This window comes from Bos indicus, chromosome 17, assembly GCF_029378745.1.
Source record: "Bos indicus isolate NIAB-ARS_2022 breed Sahiwal x Tharparkar chromosome 17, NIAB-ARS_B.indTharparkar_mat_pri_1.0, whole genome shotgun sequence".
NCBI lineage: Eukaryota > Metazoa > Chordata > Mammalia > Artiodactyla > Bovidae > Bos > Bos indicus.
This window is the reverse complement of record NC_091776.1, coordinates 70,296,447-70,313,673: the sequence shown is the minus strand read 5'-3', so window position 1 is coordinate 70,313,673 and position 17,227 is coordinate 70,296,447. Positions and strand designations below refer to the sequence as shown.

Genomic DNA, 17,227 nt, shown 5'->3' with positions numbered 1-17,227 from the left:
TGGGAGAGAGGTGTTTTGAGTTCATGCTTCGCCAAAGCATTCATCTCTAAAGTTGCGAGAAAAAGCAAAGGCACAGTCCTGCTTCCTGCATGACGCTCCATGCCAGGCCTCTTCTCTCAGGTCCAGTGACGATACTTTTTTCCCCCTGTACTTGCCATCACTTGGGTCTTCTGTTTCCACCGCAGAACTTTGCTTAGAGATGAAATGGTTTTGCTTATTGTTTTTTTAAGTGCTATAAAAAAAATTGTCAGAAGTTACAACAGTGACTTCACCATCTGTAGATTTAAGTGAGTGTTGTGTCAGTCAGAATCTTGTACTTACCAATTAAATTAGTGTAGGGGAAAATTCTACTCTTTTTTTTTTTTTGAACATCAAAAGATTATTGATGTAAAAGAAAACCAGTGGTTAGAACTCCAGACTTCCGCTTCAGGGGACATGAGCTCCACCCTTGGTGGGGAGGGGGAGTACTAAACCCCTCGTGCCTCAGGGCGAGGCAAAAAGAAAAACCAAAAGATTTTTTTAAAAAAATAGAAGAAGACCAAAAACCCCCAGATGTCTCCAGTTAAGGAATTTAGTGCTTTTGTCTGTGTGGGAAGATGCACGAGTCTGAACTCACTGAACTCATTCCTCTGATGCACACCTCAGCTCCCTGAGGTCAGTGTCCTGTGCCTCTCTTCCTGAGTCTCCTCGGGGTGCGCCGTCACGCATGGCGTGGCTGCGGCAGTTGAATGCTGGCCGGCGGGCATCTAGTTCCTACCCTCAGTTTCCTCAGGGTGATGCGAGAAGTTCAGCCTCTCTGTGCCCCGATGCTGGTGCTGAGTCAAATCTCTGGGACAGAGTTTTGGGACAGGTGAAGTAGAAAAGGATAACTTTATTGCTTTGCCAGGCAAAGGGGGACACAGTGGGCTAATGCCCTCAAATCCAAGTGTCCCCACTTGGGGAAGACAGTGAGGAGTTTTATAGTAATTGTTCAAAGAGGGCGTGATTAGCTGGTGGACACCCTTCTGATGGGTCAGTGATGAGGTAAGTAGGAGTGCACATCGTCAACCTTTGGGTCCAACTGGTCTGGGGTCTACATTGCAAAAAAAAAAAACAAATGTAAATCAGTGGGCAAATAAACAGAGGTGAGCCAGAAGGACACTTTGATGTGAGCAGCCGTCGTTGGTCAGTCGGCGTCTGCAGCTGGCCAGCCCACTTGGACCCTGTCCTCATCGGGCTGCACACCCACGCTGCCCCTGCCTGTTTTCCTGAAGTCCCTCTTGTCCGTTGTCATTGATGGTGCTCCCCCTCATCCCCTGCTCCAGTGAACACGGATAAAAAGGGAAAGTAGCCCTTCCAGGAAGAAAGAACATGGTTAGGGGCTGGGTGCCATCCAACTTCCTGATAGTTTCCAGTTAGGTTTTCACTTTATTAAGATCACACTGCACCAGTGTGTTTATTGATTCAGAAGACACAAGGTTTTGTTTGGATCTGTCAGGACCTTGGGAAACTTGACTTTTCAAGTTCAAAGTCTAGAGGAATGGAAGTTTTACTAATAATATGAACTTGAATTTGCGGCTTCCTTCAGTTCCCAGTCCTTGTGACCACTAGCACATTTCTAAGAGCTGCAGAGAAGCCTCTCAGAGGATCGTTGGCATTGTGAGCTCAGAGTCTCTGGGTCTTCCTTGACCACTGGGTTTTCTTACCGCAGGAGGACCTCCGGATGCAGGCAAGTGAAGAACTTTTATGCACGGGCCTCCCTGAAGATGGTCTGAGGAACAAAGGTATCCATTTCTCTCACATCCTTTCCTTTTTCCACTTGTTACACCATTTTTGTTCCCACTGAGAACATGAGGATTGTAGGACCCCATCTTGCACAAAGGACCGGCTGTAGCAGCTGTTGGTATTACTGCCCATGGACATGCTCGGAGGCCCCTGGTGTTATCCAATGGTGCCTCTTCTGTGACTAACTTTGCTTCCCACTTTTTCTGTAATGAGGCATTGACTATGAGTTGAACCTTAAAACTAGTGTGGAATCTTCCATTTGACTTTATAAAGCAACCCTGCCTTCCAAACGAGTTCACATGGACAGGGCAGGAACTACTGCCTCACAGGACATCCCACTGTGTTCATCCCACGTCCACTCCCCATCACCTTGAGAGTTTGCCAAGCTCATTTCTGTTACCTCATTTGCTCCTCAGGTTTTGCAGTGGTAAAGAACTCTGCCTGCCAATGCAGGAGATGCAAGAGACTCAGGTTTGATCCCTGGCTTGGGAAGATCCCCTGGAGAAGGGAATGGCAAACTGCTCTTGCCTGGAGAATCCCACGGACAGGGGAGCCTGATGGGCTACAGTCCAGGGGGTCGCGAAGAGTCAGACGTGACTGAGCACGTACACATATTTGCTCCTCAAAACAATGGTAGGATATGGGCCTCAGAGATACTACTTCATTGTGATTGATCTGTTCATTGATTAAGCAAGAAACCGAGGCCTAAAAGAGGGTGCTGAGCCAAGATTCTGTGTGTATCTGTTGCATAATTAAGATTAACTATGTAGAATAATTAGAGCTGCAAAAAAAAAAAAAAAAACAGCAAATATGTTTAATCACATGAACATTTTGTTACTGTGGAACAGCGTCAGATTTGATGATGCTTCTTGGCAGCCTGGACAGAAAAGGGGGTGCAGACCATCCCTGTGAGAAAGGACACTTGTCCTAGTTCATCCTCCTGCTTCCTGCTGCTGGAGTTTCTCTCTGTGGCTCAAAGGCCTTGCTGTCCTGTGGAGAGTAAAGCTCTGAAGTTGAGGATAGTCATTATCTTCCTGTAATTCACATTTTGGAGGAGTGGAAAGTTGAAAAATGAGCCAGTACCACACCCATTTATAAGGCAACCAGGAAGCGGTCTAGACATTTGGGGCACTGACTTTTTTTTTTAATTAAGGTATAGCTTACATACAGTGAAATTCACTCGTGTGTGTGTGTGTACACAAACATGCAGTTGTGTAATCACAGCTGTACTGACCCAATAAAAAAAATGGAACATTTCCATCTTGCAGGCTCCTTATCCTCCTCTCCAACCCCTCCAGTCCATTTTCTTTGTTCAAGATTGTGTGTTGGGTGTTATGTGTCCATTGCATTTTCATACAAGTTTAAGACTGTCTGTCAATTTCTGCAAATGTAAGCACCATTTAAACAGTTGTCACACGACTACAAATCCACGATGTTCAACCAAGGTTGCGAAACTCCTGTGCTGCTGAAACAGGCATACACCTCACAGAACACATTTCAGCCTCCAGTGTGCCTAACTTGTAACAGCTTCCCTCACTTAATTCCTTGTTCTGCTGACATCTGTAACATACCTACCAGTCACCAGGGTCACCATGGGGTGTTCAGTACAGAGTGAGCAGTAAGATCCAATAGCATTTGTTGATGTCACCTAACTGTAGTCATTTATCGGCTCCACAAGTATTTACTGAGTGCTGTTATGTACCGGGTATTACGCTAGACAACAGGGAGGTGGAGATACCAAATCAGAGGTGATCATTCCCCTCGTGGAGCTTATGTTCTAGTGGGAACTAGATCTGTAGGTTGATTTGCATCTTGCTTTGTCTGCTCAGTGCAGGCGTCCTGTTATATGCATGCAGCATACATACAGGCATATACACATATTTACCTCTATGTGAACAGCTTTGGGAGAGGGACAAAAAGTCTTTTGTAGATTAACAGGTTGGGGGAACTTCTTTATACTGCATCCTGTGCCTAGAGTTTCAGAGAACTTCTGGGAAGTAAAACTCCTTCATGAGTTACATTTACATCTTAGGTATTTTGTGTGTGTGTGTTTTAATGTTTCATAATGAAAAATTTCTCACTTACTCAGAAGAGGAAAGGAAAAAATACTAAATCCCTGTGAACCTGTCTCTCACCTTCAATTATTACCAACTCATGACCGACCCTGTAGGGCGGCAAGCCTTGCAGGTAATCGGGTTCAAGACTCATATTCCACTTACAGATTAATCTCTTTTACTTAAGGCTTTATATGTTACTATTCTATTTCAAAGATAATTTTATTTATTACTTATTTATTCGAGTATTAAGATGGTCATTTCGTAACATAAGCTATTTTAATGTGAGTCTGCTTTATAAATGCTTTAGGATGAAAGCTTCCTAAGACTGAAGTAAGCGTATGTCTCCCATTATCGTCATTTGTCCAGCTAGGTCAGTGTGTTTAAGTAAGTAACACATTTAAAGAAAGGATTTGTTCAGAATAACCTGTTTCTTTCAGGTACTCTTTTGGCTCTCTGTCATATTTTGCAAAGAAGAACAAAGCCAATGGTATTGTAACACTAACTTTGCAATCCTCTTTTGGAGTTGTTTTTGTTGCGTGATTAAATTTATGAAGTTAGAGCAAATGATTACACATTAATTCAGATTTGTTTCTCTTGTGCAGAAGGAAATGTACAAATCACAGCTGAAACTCTTCTGACATCTACTGAGGAAGTCCAAGTTATGAAGGTCCATGGAACTAAGGTGGACGATAACAAAGGACTCGAGAATGGCCGTGTGAGTCAGGGTCTCTTGGCTGGGTGTCGTGGACACTCAGAGACAGACGAAATCATGACCAGTGCTGAGGTTTCAGAGTCCAGCACCTTAGTTTCTCTAGAGCCTTTAAACATTGTGGACCCTGGATTAACAGAAGCAAATCCAAAAGAAAAAGAATGTGAAGAAATAAGAACTTATCCTTCTTGGTTGTCATTGTTACCAGGGAACAGTGCTGTTTCCAAAGTGGACAGCAGGGAGGAAGAGTTACGTAAATTAAACCTCGTCTGTGAAGCCGATGACAATCACCAACAGGTCCCTGGGCACCACAGTGAGAGACACAGTTCTGCACATGACAGTCCCAAAGCCACGAGAAAGGTGGTTATAACAGAACCCTCAGAAGAAAATTCTAAAGTTTCCCATTTCACATCAGGTTTATCTGGTCCAGGATCCAGAACAACATCCTCAGAAAAGCGTGGTCTTGAAGGTGATGGCTTGCCAAAGGGATCTGCTGGAAAGACGCACAGTTCCTGTTTGGATGGGAATGGTCAAAGCCAGAACTTGTCTTCTAGAGAAGAACACAAACAGCCTTTGAACCCTAGAAGTGAAAGAGAACTCTTCCTTGTTAACACCAGGCAACCAGGAGAGAATTCTAGTCGCCACTGTTCTGGAAAAAAAGAGACTACTGTCTTCCCCAAAGAAAATGCCCACGATCACTACTGCCCTCGAGGCAGTCCCCATATAGGCTGCTCCAATTCCTTCCTACCCAGTTCTTTTACTAAAGCCATGGAAGGAATGCTTGAAAAAAATGATTTGAAAATCACTTTAGATGTTCACGGTAGCTTGGCAAACAATGAGGACCACAGAGGAACTTTTGCTGAAATGAGCCAACCAGGCACAGACTCTGAAGGGAGTCATTTTCCCTCCTCAGTGCAGATTGAAGAACCAGAACAGACAACTACCCTGGAGCCCAGTGTGCTGACTGAGAAGACTCACAGTAGAGACTGTGACTCCTTAGTCCGTACCCAGAGAAATCTAGAAGGCAGACCCCAGTTAAACCAAGCCTCACCTAATGGATTTTTAATTGAAGGGAAATCCCTTGTGAGTTTAACGCCAGAGGACCAGATAAATTCTATAAATGAGATGTCTAAGCCCAAGAAAGACATTACTCCATTGCCACCATCCCTAGAACTTGATGACAGGCCTGAGTCAGAAATAGCCATACAAAATGCCCAGGACCATGGTCCACATTTAGGTAAACAGAGCGCTGCCTGGGAGGTGAATAAATTTCCTCATGACAACAAACTGGTTGTAAACAAAACAGGAAGTGAATGTGTTTTAAATCAAGTGTCCCTTAATTCTGAAACCCACACAAAGTTGCCAAGCGACAAAGAGATGCCTGTGGCAGTGAGCGGGGGTTCCCGCCAGAGCCAGCGCCCTCCATCAGAGGATGGCGCAGCTGTCACTGCCGGAACCCACCCCATTCCTGTGAAAACAAAGACGGAAGACATCTCTCCACCAAGTGACAGAACCTGTGGTGCCTCTTCAAACAGCAGATCAGAACGCCTAGAAAGAAAGACCGAAGCAGCTAATTCGGGAGCAGGTAGTCTGCATTCTGGACTTCCCTCAGATAAGAGCAAAGTGGCAGCCTTGCCTGTAGAGGTCTCAGTCCAGGAACGTCAGAGCGTTCCGTCTCAGGATCTCTCTAGCTGCCCTTGTGTGAAGAAAAACGTCCCAGAGGAGAGCAGGTGTGCTGCCCTGGAGCCCAGCAGAACGACCCTGGGCGTTGAGAACTGTCTGTTAACCAAGTATGAAGATACCTTTCAGCATATCGATCACCACTCCCAAGGGAGAGACAGCTCTGTGGAAAGCTGCAGCTGTAGAAAGAATTGTGCATCGGAGGAAAGTGAGCCAGGTGAGGGAGAAACTGAAGGCAGCCTTCCTGGAGGTGAGGCCAGAGATGAAATGATGGCAGGCACGTTAAACAGTGAAGCTCCAGACCAAACCACCCGACCATGCAAGGAAGGGCCAGAGGAAAAAGAACAGGACACACCCAAAGAGACTGTGTTCTGTCAACGTGATGTTTCTGCTCGTGTCGCACAAGAATTAAACCAACCCACAAACATTCCAAGTCCTGAAAAACTGTTTGGCCAGTTTCCTCCCATAATGTTCTCCGGTGTTAAGAACGTGAACCAAGCAGCTGAAACTCCCAAGCAGAAGGCAGATGACGCCCTCGGCTCCCAGGGTAACCCAGGCGGACCCAATGAATGCAGAGGTGAAGGTAACCCAGCTGAGGAGACGCTCGGCCGTGACCAGTGCAAGTCGCCCACAGAGCCTGACAGAGAGGCGAGCCACAGCCTGAAGGCTCCACCCGTTGGTTCAGGCAGTAACAGTTCAGCATCTGGCAGGAGCCCCAAGAAAGGGGGCTGTGGGAGGACTTCTGATTGTGCGGAGCCCACAGATGGGACAGCACATGTGGTCTCCACAGGCTGTAGTGATGAGCCCACAGAAGGCATTCTGGATGGAAGGGTTTCTGGTACTCTCACTGGGGGTGCAAGGCACGCCAGGGCAACGTCGCTGGAAGCCTCAGCGAGTACGCTGTCCCAGAGGGGAGCGCCTGTCGCTGCATTTATAGGAGTGGTTGACCAGGAGTCGGATTTTCAAGATGCTGCTTCTTCTACATCAGACTCTCTCAATATTAAAAAATCATGTGAAGAGAAAGTATGGAGACCGGTAGAAGACTGTGAAATGGAAGTGTGTCCAGGCCCTTGTGTGCCTGACACGGGGTCTGTCGCAGATCATGAACCAGATGTAAGAGTATTGGGTAAAATAAATATGTCTTTAAATTACATTCATCATGAAGAGCAAGTTAAAGAAGCATCCCTGAGAGAAACACAAGGAACAATTGAAGGATCAAGACTAGAAATAAATCCTGAGCAAGACAAAGAAAATACCATTGGAATTTCTTCAGTAGAGTTGACATCTTCTGGACACCACGATGTAAACTCTGTCCCCTCGAGAAGCCCGAAATCCACTGAGATAATGCCTTTGCACCCATTGTCTCAAAAAAAATCAGAAACAATTATTAATAGTGAAGAAACTGACCCCCAAAACCTTTTTAAGCCAATAGACGGTGAAATGCCTTGTGAGAAGAAGAACACCACAGTCCTGCCTGAGATGGAAGGAGGAGCACCAAGGAGTGAGAGTGAGCCTAGCAAAGAGAGCAGCACAGCCATTAGGGCGGAGAGCTCGCCTTTGACGCTAGATGCAGAAACTAACGTGAAAGGAGAAGACACTGCAGAGCAGCAGAGCGGGCCGTGGGGTCAGTTTCCTGCCGGGCAGGAGTCGCAAGAGATGGCAATCAGGGAAGGCGGTCTCGCTGACGTCCCGAGCCAGGCATCTCAGACCCACCTTAGAGCTCCGAGGGTGCCGGCTGACTCGGAGAGACGCCCAAGCCAGAAGGTTCTGAGCCACAAGGAAGAGGAGCAGGCACGCCAGAAAGAAGCACACACAGTGTTGGGACAGTGCACAACATCTCATACGTTGTCAGATGAGGGGCAGAGTCAGAGCCCACCTCAGGGTGGCGAAAATGAGCCCGCCTCAGAAACGGAAGTCACCTCAGCAAAGCCGGCCACGGGCGCCTCTGCCGTGGGGCCTCAGAAGCCCATTGACGTGGAGGAGGAAAGCTCGTGTCACCCGCTGAGAAAGGACACAGAGTCATGCACGTGCCCCGGCCCCCGCACTGCCCCTCGGCGTGCTCAAGACCCCAGCTCCACGGGGCGGGAGGCCTTCCACGGTGCCTTTGGGAACACTTCTCACAGGAAGGGGGCGCTGCCCTTAAAGAAGCAGCCCCCCCGAACCTGCAAGAAAGTCTCCTGCCAGGAGCTGGTCTCCGTAGGGAGGAAAAGGAGTAGAATTGCACATTCTGCTTTCCTAAAGAGTTCCTCTGAGACCATCCCCACGAAAGCACACAGGTTTCTCACTTCCCGTGCCATGTCTGTACCTGCGTGCCCAGAGCCCGAAACAGCCCCTGCCAGAAGCCTTGTGAGCCACGTACCAAAGCTGAAGGCTGCCCCGGGCCCACCCTCGGGGGGCCTGAATGTGCGGATGCCTACCAAAGAATTGGCCTTACTCAGCAAGCTGTCTATCCTCGCCTCCAGACTGGTCCCCGCTGCCAGGACCCAGAAGCTGCGGTCCCGGCGGTGCTCCTCGGACCTTCTCCCCGTGGCTAAAAGCTACAAGCAGCTCCGATACCGGAGGCTCCTGGACGGCTTCTCCTGCAGCATGACGCAGCTGAACCCGTGTCTGGCAGCTGGTGACTGGGACAGAAGGCCTAGCAGTAAACCCCTGATGCTTTATTCGCTCGAAACTGTCAAAATGAGCTTCATAGATGTGAGTGACAAGATGCCATCGCTGCTGCTCGGTTCCGAAACCTTCCCGGTATCCTTCCGTGTGAAGCTGGGCCCTGAGCGCGTGGCCGAGTCCCCTAGGACTTTCCCCGAGCACTGTGCGCCCGCGAGACTTGCCTTAGGAGAGGCCCGCTGGGGCCGTTCTCCACCTCCCAAGTGGACCTTCTCCTTCTTCCTGGCCCAAGGCTGCCCTGGAATGGCCACATTCAGGGAAGACCCTGGCCTCTGCAGCCAGGCAGGCGCCCAGCCTCCAGTTCCCCTCCAGGACCGCAGGGCCACCGCCCTAGTCCAGACCAGAGGGGGCTGTTCCGTCCTCGGGCTCCACACGCTCCTAGCACTCTGCTCCCCGGGATGCTACCGGATCTGGACGAAGAAACGGAGCTGCGTCAGCCACACGCCTGCCATGCAGAGGCTCTTCATGACCCAGTTAACACAGGGCCTCAAAGGGCTGCGGTCTCCCGCCTCCATAGCTGACAAGGTCTTCTGCTCCCTGCCCTACTCGGTGGGCCGGGTGCTGTCCATCTGGAGCCAGCATGGGCCTTCCGCCTGCCCCTTGGAGATCTCTGCCCTTCCACCCTCTCACAGCAAGCGGCAGTCACCTCTGGGCGCCACGAGCAGGTAAACTCCATGCCCTGTCCTTTGCTGAAGTCCCGTGTTTGCATCCTCCCACTGGGGAGAGGGGAGGGCGCTCCTAAAGCTACAAGGCTCAGAGTCTGTGTCTGCATTGCCTGTTTATTGCCAGATCTCTGCTAAGAAAGTGCAGCAGTAATTCTGAAGTACGGGCCCCTCGAATTTTCCTGAAGGATCTGGATTTCCTGCAGAACCCTTTATTTGGTACCTTCCTTCATTCTGTTGGTTTAATTCTATGAACCGTTAAATCTTAAATCTCTCTTTTTCTTCTCTTGCCCTCTTCTTGCCAAGAAAAAATCGCACTGTGTGTTAAAGACTGTAAGTGGTGACTTGTGACTTGTATCTATGATCTGTTCACAGCTGTTATACTCAGTGTTTGGTGTGTAAAGTATACAGAAGTACTTTTTAAATTAATTATGCAGGCAAACACCCAGACTATTTATAAGCCTACCTCTGTTTCTTTCTGGAGTAGAGGAACTTCAAAGATTGGCATGTACATGTTATAGCTATAGAATTCATAGGCTTTTATGAACTGGGAAAGAGTTCTTGTGGTTTGACCACTGAGAACAGTTGAAAATAATTTTACCAATATCAGTTTGCCTTCTAATCTCTCTCTGCCTTTCCATTTAAGTCAGGCCACAGCCCTCCTGTCAGCCCACCTCCATTCCAGTGATGGGCATGGACATGTAAATTCCATGCCCTGGAGGCAGGTTTTTGTCTCCATGGGTAGATGGACGCTTCTCAGGTCTTCCCTGGGCTCTGACTGAGCATCCTTCCAAACCTGCGGGGCCCCACAGCCTTTCCCACCATCCTGCCACCCTGACCTGTCACTGTTTATTCTTGCTCCACTTCAGCCGCACCGTGTTACCGTCCATGCCTCTTCCGGGCCTGGAAGCTGCTTACAGTGCCGGCGGCAGTCACATGAGGTGAGGGCTCGCGGAGGGAGGGAGACGTGGGGCTGAGGGGGGGTACTCTAGCAGCTGCTGTGGGTTGAGCTCGGTGCAGTTCTGGCCTCTGTTCTCCTTCTAAGCCTGATCTGCATCTCTCAGGTGCACAGGCAGAGGTTCAGCTTCAGGACTGTGTAACTAAAGTTGTGTGATTTGTGTGATCAGTCCCATTTACTTAAAAAATGAAAAAAGTCAAAATCAGGAGCCAGGTCATTGTACTGCAAGTCCCCTCAAGATACATCTCAGGTCTTGAGCCGATTTCAGTGCCCGGATGCTGTTGATCATATCCAAGCACAATTTGTTTGTTCAGTTCCCTAAATGTCTTCTTCCTGCAAGCACTCCTTGCCTTTTCCCATTTTTTTCCTTATTCACTGCATCTTCCAAGTTTCCTTATTCCACCCCAGGGAACTGGCTTGACCACATTCTTGTAGTTTATCACACATGCAGACACAGGCGTGTCCAGAAGCAACATGGGGACAGCCTTACGGGAATGTCACTTAGTGCCGGCGTGGAAGGTGAACCTGTCCCACATTTGCTTCTTTGTCTCTCTCTCCGCTGTCTCTCTCAGTCTAGAGCCTCCATTCCCTGCCTTGGTACCAAAGTCTCACCTGGTAACAGACTCAGCCGTCAGCAAGCTCCTGTTCTCAGCCTCAGAGTTCCCGGTTCCCGGGTTTGACGAGCTGGACGGTGTGACGGCCGCCTGCCCCCGACCACAGGGCAGCCCTCCAGACCAGAAAGAGGTAAACTTGGTGCGGTGGGCTCGGGTGGCAGAGGCGCCTCAGCTTCTGCGACAGGTGCAGACAGCCCCCGGGTCTCCTTACTGCCACCTGTAGCTTCAGCCCAGTACCGGATGTCACCAGGACAGGGGCTCTTCCATTGGCCACTAAAGGGTGCCTGGGATCTCTTCATCCTCGTTGCTCTCCGGACCCTTTTTTCTTAATGACGCGTTTAACAACATTCAGAGAATTGAAGCACAGAGCAGGGGACTTCACACATTCAGAGATGAGTGAATGATGCTGTGCTTCAGTTTCTCAACATCCACTGTCTCCAACAGTTTTAAACTTGTGTATTGATCATCTTAGTATCTGAACTGCACGCACAGTGACATGAAGAGGGCAGTTGCTGAAAATGCTGTTGGGAGGAGTGGTTGGGGGAGCTCTGTCATAAAACTGCTTCCCGAAGCCACCTGTGCACTGAGAAAGTAGTGTGGTGAGTGTCAACAAAGGGGCCTCTGTGTATTTAGAATGACTTACAACCTGTCTTTCTTCTTAAAAATAGGCTGAGCTGGAGAAGAGGCCGAAGAAAGTCTCACAGATTCGCATCCGGAAAACCATTCCTAAGCCAGACCCTAACCTCACGCCCATGGGCCTTCCTCGACCCAAAAGGTGAGCGCCTTCTCTAACACACACGGATGTATTTTTCTGGAAATTGTTTAGTATAATATAGTGGCCTTTTCAATGATCATATACTCTGAGCTTTTGTTATATCAATACTTCTAGGAATTTATCCAAAAGAATTTCACCAGTACTGTGGCCAGAGATTTGTGTGCAGGGTTCTGGGTCACTTCCTGAGCTCTCTCTGCCAGGTCCCTCTGTGTTTACAATCCCAATGCCTCCTCCAGGGGTGCTGGGAAGTCGGCACTGCTGTTGTCTCCAGGCTTAGGTGCCGGTGCCAGGGCTCAGTGGCTGAGACACCTGTGTTATGCCGGAACTTCTGTCCTGGCCCTGGTGGCTCCTATCCCCACAGGTCTCACTCAACCGCACAGCCCAGACTCACGACATTCTGCACACAGAACTGGAAAGCGACCCACAAGTTATGAGAGAAGTCTTTTTTTTTTTTTTTTAAGAAAATGCTAGATCCGTGTTATGGTACAGAGATGATTTAAAATTTTGGATTCTAAAGATTTTTGTGACAGAGACGATTGCTCATCCCTAAAGAGCGAAGTGAAAAGAAAACGGTTACTAAATTATGTATTGGGCATGATTCTGGATTGTGTATTTGACATGACTGGAGTTTGGGGATGATGTGCATTACACACATGTGCTTCCCAGGTGGCGCTAGTGGTAAAGGGTCCACCTGCCAATGCGGGAGATGCACGAGACCCGGGTTCGATCCCTGGGCCCAGACGATCCCATGGAGAAGGGAATGGCAGCCCACTCCAGGATTCTTGCCTGTAAAATTCCATGGACGAGGAGCCTGGTGGGCTGCAGTGCTTGGGGTCACAAAGAGAGGGACACGACTGTGCATGTGACACACACACGCACACACAATGAAGACACACACATTTTTATAAGATGTCTAGTTACATTTCCTTTGGGATGGATTTCACGCATTCATTTCTCATTGGCGAATTGAAGCCTGGGTCCCTTGATTAACCCAAAGTAAGTTATTTCACCCTCCTGAACATCAAGGACTTACCTGTAGAAGGTAAATAAGAATTCCCAATATTTAAAATTGTTGTACAGTCCAGTTGAGAAAAAAATGTATCTATTTTATTGCTTCACACAATACAGATGTGACAGTTAACTGTTACTATGATTGACGTTCCGCTTTTCCCACTTGGTTTTATCTTAATGTGTTGTATCCTATAGTTCTTTTATTGATCATCCTACAATGTCTTTTCTTTCTTTTTTTTTTTTTGCAATGTCTTTTCAAGAGAAATTTTTAAAGTATTTCAGATATCCTGTGTTGAATAGTCCTTTTTATTAGAACAAAATAGGGTTCAGAATTATGATATCCTATCTTCAATTTTTTGGTAGATATAAGTTCTAGAAAACCTTATTCACCTTATTTAGATAAGTAGTAGGAGTGGAGAGAGTTTTAGTGGAATAGTGACATTCAACCCTTTCAAGTTCTGTCAAGTAATATTAAAAAATACCTCAGTGATCTATCATCAAATTATATTTAATGATTTATCACTTAATTTTTTTTTGAAAGCAAAGAATTGAAAAGTGCTGACTCCCTTGGGTTCTGTTACCCAGGCTTTGCAGGTAGGCAGTGTCTTGGTTTGTGGGACGTGACCCAGGAGGATCTGACCAGTATCAGATGGCTAACAAATTACATGCTACTTTGTCACTTAGAGGTACTTTATTTAATCCTATATAATGAGTGAGCTTGAAAACTAGGATCTTCAATAAGTCTTTACCAAAGACATTTTGATTAAGATGCTTTTATTACTTCAAGTACACTTTTATGTCTTGAAGATGCTGATTTAGTGCCTTAAACTTATGGAAAGTTTTTGACATGTAACTTAATTAGCAAAGGCATATTTTATTTTTCAAGCCCATCAGCTGGATCAGTCTTATTTCCTTACTTTTCTGTTTTCCAATTCAAATGCAGTCGTCCCTCAGTATCCTCGGGCAAGTGGTTCCAAGAGCTCCTGTGGATACCAAAATCCATGGATGCCCAAGTTTCTTACATGAAACGGCACAGTGCCACAAATACGGTCTCCCCTCCACGCCCAGGGCTATGAAACAATAATTATGTTAATATTCACCTTCAAGAGAACCATACAGACCATTGAGAAATAAACTATGGAATACATCTTATAGATTTCTAAAAGTCATAAGACAAAGTTTAAATCTATGTATAAAAATTTCCTGTTATTGAATTTATAATAAAGCAATGTGATTTGTAGCTAAAATAATAAGTTACAAAGAGAGGACTATATAACAAAGCATGATGTTGCTTCAGTACATGTGTGCACATGCAGGAATCAAACTGTGATTAGACTTTTAGGAACAACTAATCATGGGAAAAAAAAGATCCATTAATTAATATAAAATCTCATCACTTCAATGTAGGGTACAAGTGTATCACTGCAAACCAATTGTCATGGCAGCTCATCATATAATTTTTGTTGTTAACAGAAAGTAGAAGTTGTATTTTATAAGATGAAGATTGAATAATTGACTTAATGTTTCTGTATAACATTTGATTAAAATTCTTCTAAGTTTTATATACTTTATCTTCAAAAGTTTGATAGTCCCAGTAAACATTTCAGTTACTTTTTTTTTTTAAGAAGAAGAATCAACTATTAAGTCCAGCTTTTCTAAGTGATAACAGACTGAGTGTTGAGAATAGTTTGAAAAAGACATTGTGTACAGTTAAACTGTTTTTGGTGTTTGAAACTCTCTTTCTTAAATAGGCGTTGTCTGATGATAGTCAGGAGGTGAATGAAACAAAGTCCCTCTGAGAGCTCCATCCCACACTGAATCTGAAATCCAGATATCCTTATACCAGACCCAGTCTCCTCTCGATAAAGCCGCTTCATGGAACCTTGTGTTAAGTGGGGAGAGACACATCCCAGACAAGTTTACAGTGACTTCATTAATCTGTAAAGAGGGGTTGGTGAGATCAGTGATTTGATTCCGATACTAAGGTAGAATTCAGGGTGGATGGGACTGTTCGGGAAGAATTTGTGGGAACTTATGCATGAGCGTACGGACACTTCTAGATGAGTCATGAGCAGGAGATTAGAGTTCAGGAGGTTGATTACGCTGGAGCTGAGTTCCGTGTGCTCTCTTGAAAGTCTTCCAGTATGCCGGTGTGAGGACCCGTGGTGTAGCAAAGCCTTAGGGGTTTTACCTTAGTATCACATATCAGTCTGAGTCCATTCAGAGATGGAAACCGCATGGTATGTTAAACAGGGCAAGTTTAATATTAAAGTGTTAAACTATAAATATAACAGAAGAGTAACCATAGAGGTGTACAGAGAATTTTCTCTAGTTCCGGGGAGCTGCTCTTGGTTGCAGTGGGCAGGCTTCTCATTGCACTGGCTTTTCTTCTTGCGGAGCCCAAGCTCTAGGGCGCTTGGGCTCAGTAGTTGCAGTTCTGGGCTCTAGAGCACAGGCTCAGTAGTTTTGACACATCGGCTTAGTTGCTCTGCGCCATGTAGGATCTTCCCAGACCAGGGATCGAACCTATGCCTCCTGCATTGGCAGGCGATTCTGAGCCACCAGGAAAGTGCCCCGTACAGAGAATTCTGAAGGGCATCTTAGGGCCCTCACCTCAACTGGAGTCTCATTTTGTTGCAGAAGGTATGGTTGCAGCCATCAGATGGCTGGGTTGCTAACACTGGAGCTGGGTGAGCAGGAAACAACAGCAGCCTTGTGGGACACGAGATGAGGCTGGAGGGCTGCACCCAGGGTGTTGGGGTGCTGCTGCAGTTGCATGGCCTACAGTGGGGGATGCTTGCTCCAGGGGAGTCACAGGAAATGACCCCCAGGAAGTTGGGGTCCCACCATGTGCTTCTGTCCCTGAATGCCTTATCTGTGGTGCAGTGGTCACCAAACTAGTGCTGCAGGAGTCCTCGGAGGCTGCACACTCTGGCTCTTCAGCTGGGACTGAGCCCCTCCAAGTGTCCCCATCTGACTCCACCTCAGACACCCCAGTACACAAACACCCACGATGGACCATGTGGCAGGAGCAAGAAAAAAGCTCCCTTCCTCCTCCAGTGTTCGTCTGGTGCCTTCTTTTGCCAAAGTCCAGCACTGTACTCACTGTGGAAAAGAAACGTGTAAGGAGGCCAAGATTCCATGATCACAGAGCAGGTACCGAGGGCACGTTCTGAGCTGAGAAGCAGTAATTTAGTAACTGGTACATTCCAGTAAACAAAATTTAAAGCAAATACACTTGACCAGGCTCTGTAGTTTTAGGAAGAGATATGAATGAACGGGAAGCCACGTATTTAACGTAGGTACAGAACTAAAGCATGAATAGCCTGGAAAATTCAGCAAACAAGTGAAATAAAAGAGTACTAGTCTTGGGACTTCCTGTGTGATCCAGTGGTAAAGAATCTGCTGCCAATGCATAGGACATGGGTTCGATCTCTGGTCCAGGAAGATTCTACTTACTGTGGAGCAACTAAGCCTGCAAACTGCAACTGCTAAAGCTTGCATACCCTAGAGCCTGCATACCACAGCCACTAAGTATGAGTGCCTAGAGCCTGTGCTCTGCAATAAGCCACTGAAATGAGAAGCCCATGCAACACATGAAGAGTAGCTCTCACTCGCTGCAACTGGAGAAAGCCTGAGCAAGACCCAGCCCAGCCAAAAATAAGTAGATTTAAAAAAAAAAAAAAAGAATATAGTCTTAAGAGATCTTAAAATATGTTGTAAAATCTCAGCAATTTAAACAACATGATGCCAGGGCTTGCCTGGTAGCACAGTAGATAAGAGTCTGCCTGCTAACACAAGGGACATGGATTCAATCTCTGATCCAGGAAGATCCCACATGATGCAGAGCTGCTAAGCCCGTTTGCCACAACTACTGATCCCACGCTCTAGAGCCCGCAAGCCATAACTACTGAAGCCCACGTGCCCTGGAGCCCACGCTCCGCAAAGGAAGCCACCACAATTAGAAGCCTGCGCACTGCAATGAAGAGCAGCCTCCGCTGACTGCATTAGAGAAAGCCCAAGTGCAGCAGCAAAGACCCAGCACAGCTAACTGTAAAGCTGTGTGTATGGTAAATAATCCACCTGCATGTTGATGAATAGCAGAAACCAACACGATACTGTAAAGCAATTATCCTTCAACTAAAAAAAAATTAAAAAAAAAAAAAAGAATCTGCCTGCCAGTGTAGGAAATGCAAGGGACCAGGATTCAGTCCCTGGGTTAGAAAGATCCCCTGGAGTAGGAAATGGCAACCCACTCCAGTGTTCTTGCCTGGAAAATTTTATGGACAGAGGAGCCTGTTGGACTACCGTCCATAGGGTCACAAAAGAGTCA

At 46.9% G+C, this 17,227-nt stretch overlaps 1 protein-coding gene across 7 annotated transcripts in view; it reads left to right on the top strand.

Annotated features, from left to right (window-relative positions):
* The window catches only part of PRR14L (proline rich 14 like), a 44,954-nt gene that overhangs the window by 14,875 nt on the left and 12,852 nt on the right, over positions 1-17,227 (top strand). For 4 of the 7 annotated variants that reach the window (XM_070769886.1, XM_019977679.2, XM_019977682.2 and 1 more), the window contains 5 exons: positions 1,691-1,763; positions 4,424-9,539; positions 10,406-10,477; positions 11,067-11,238; positions 11,777-11,883. In XM_070769886.1, coding sequence (XP_070625987.1) covers positions 1,691-1,763; positions 4,424-9,539; positions 10,406-10,477; positions 11,067-11,238; positions 11,777-11,883 — 5,540 coding nt within the window. The other 3 variants (XM_019977681.2, XM_070769887.1, XM_070769888.1) reach the window with 3 other exon arrangements.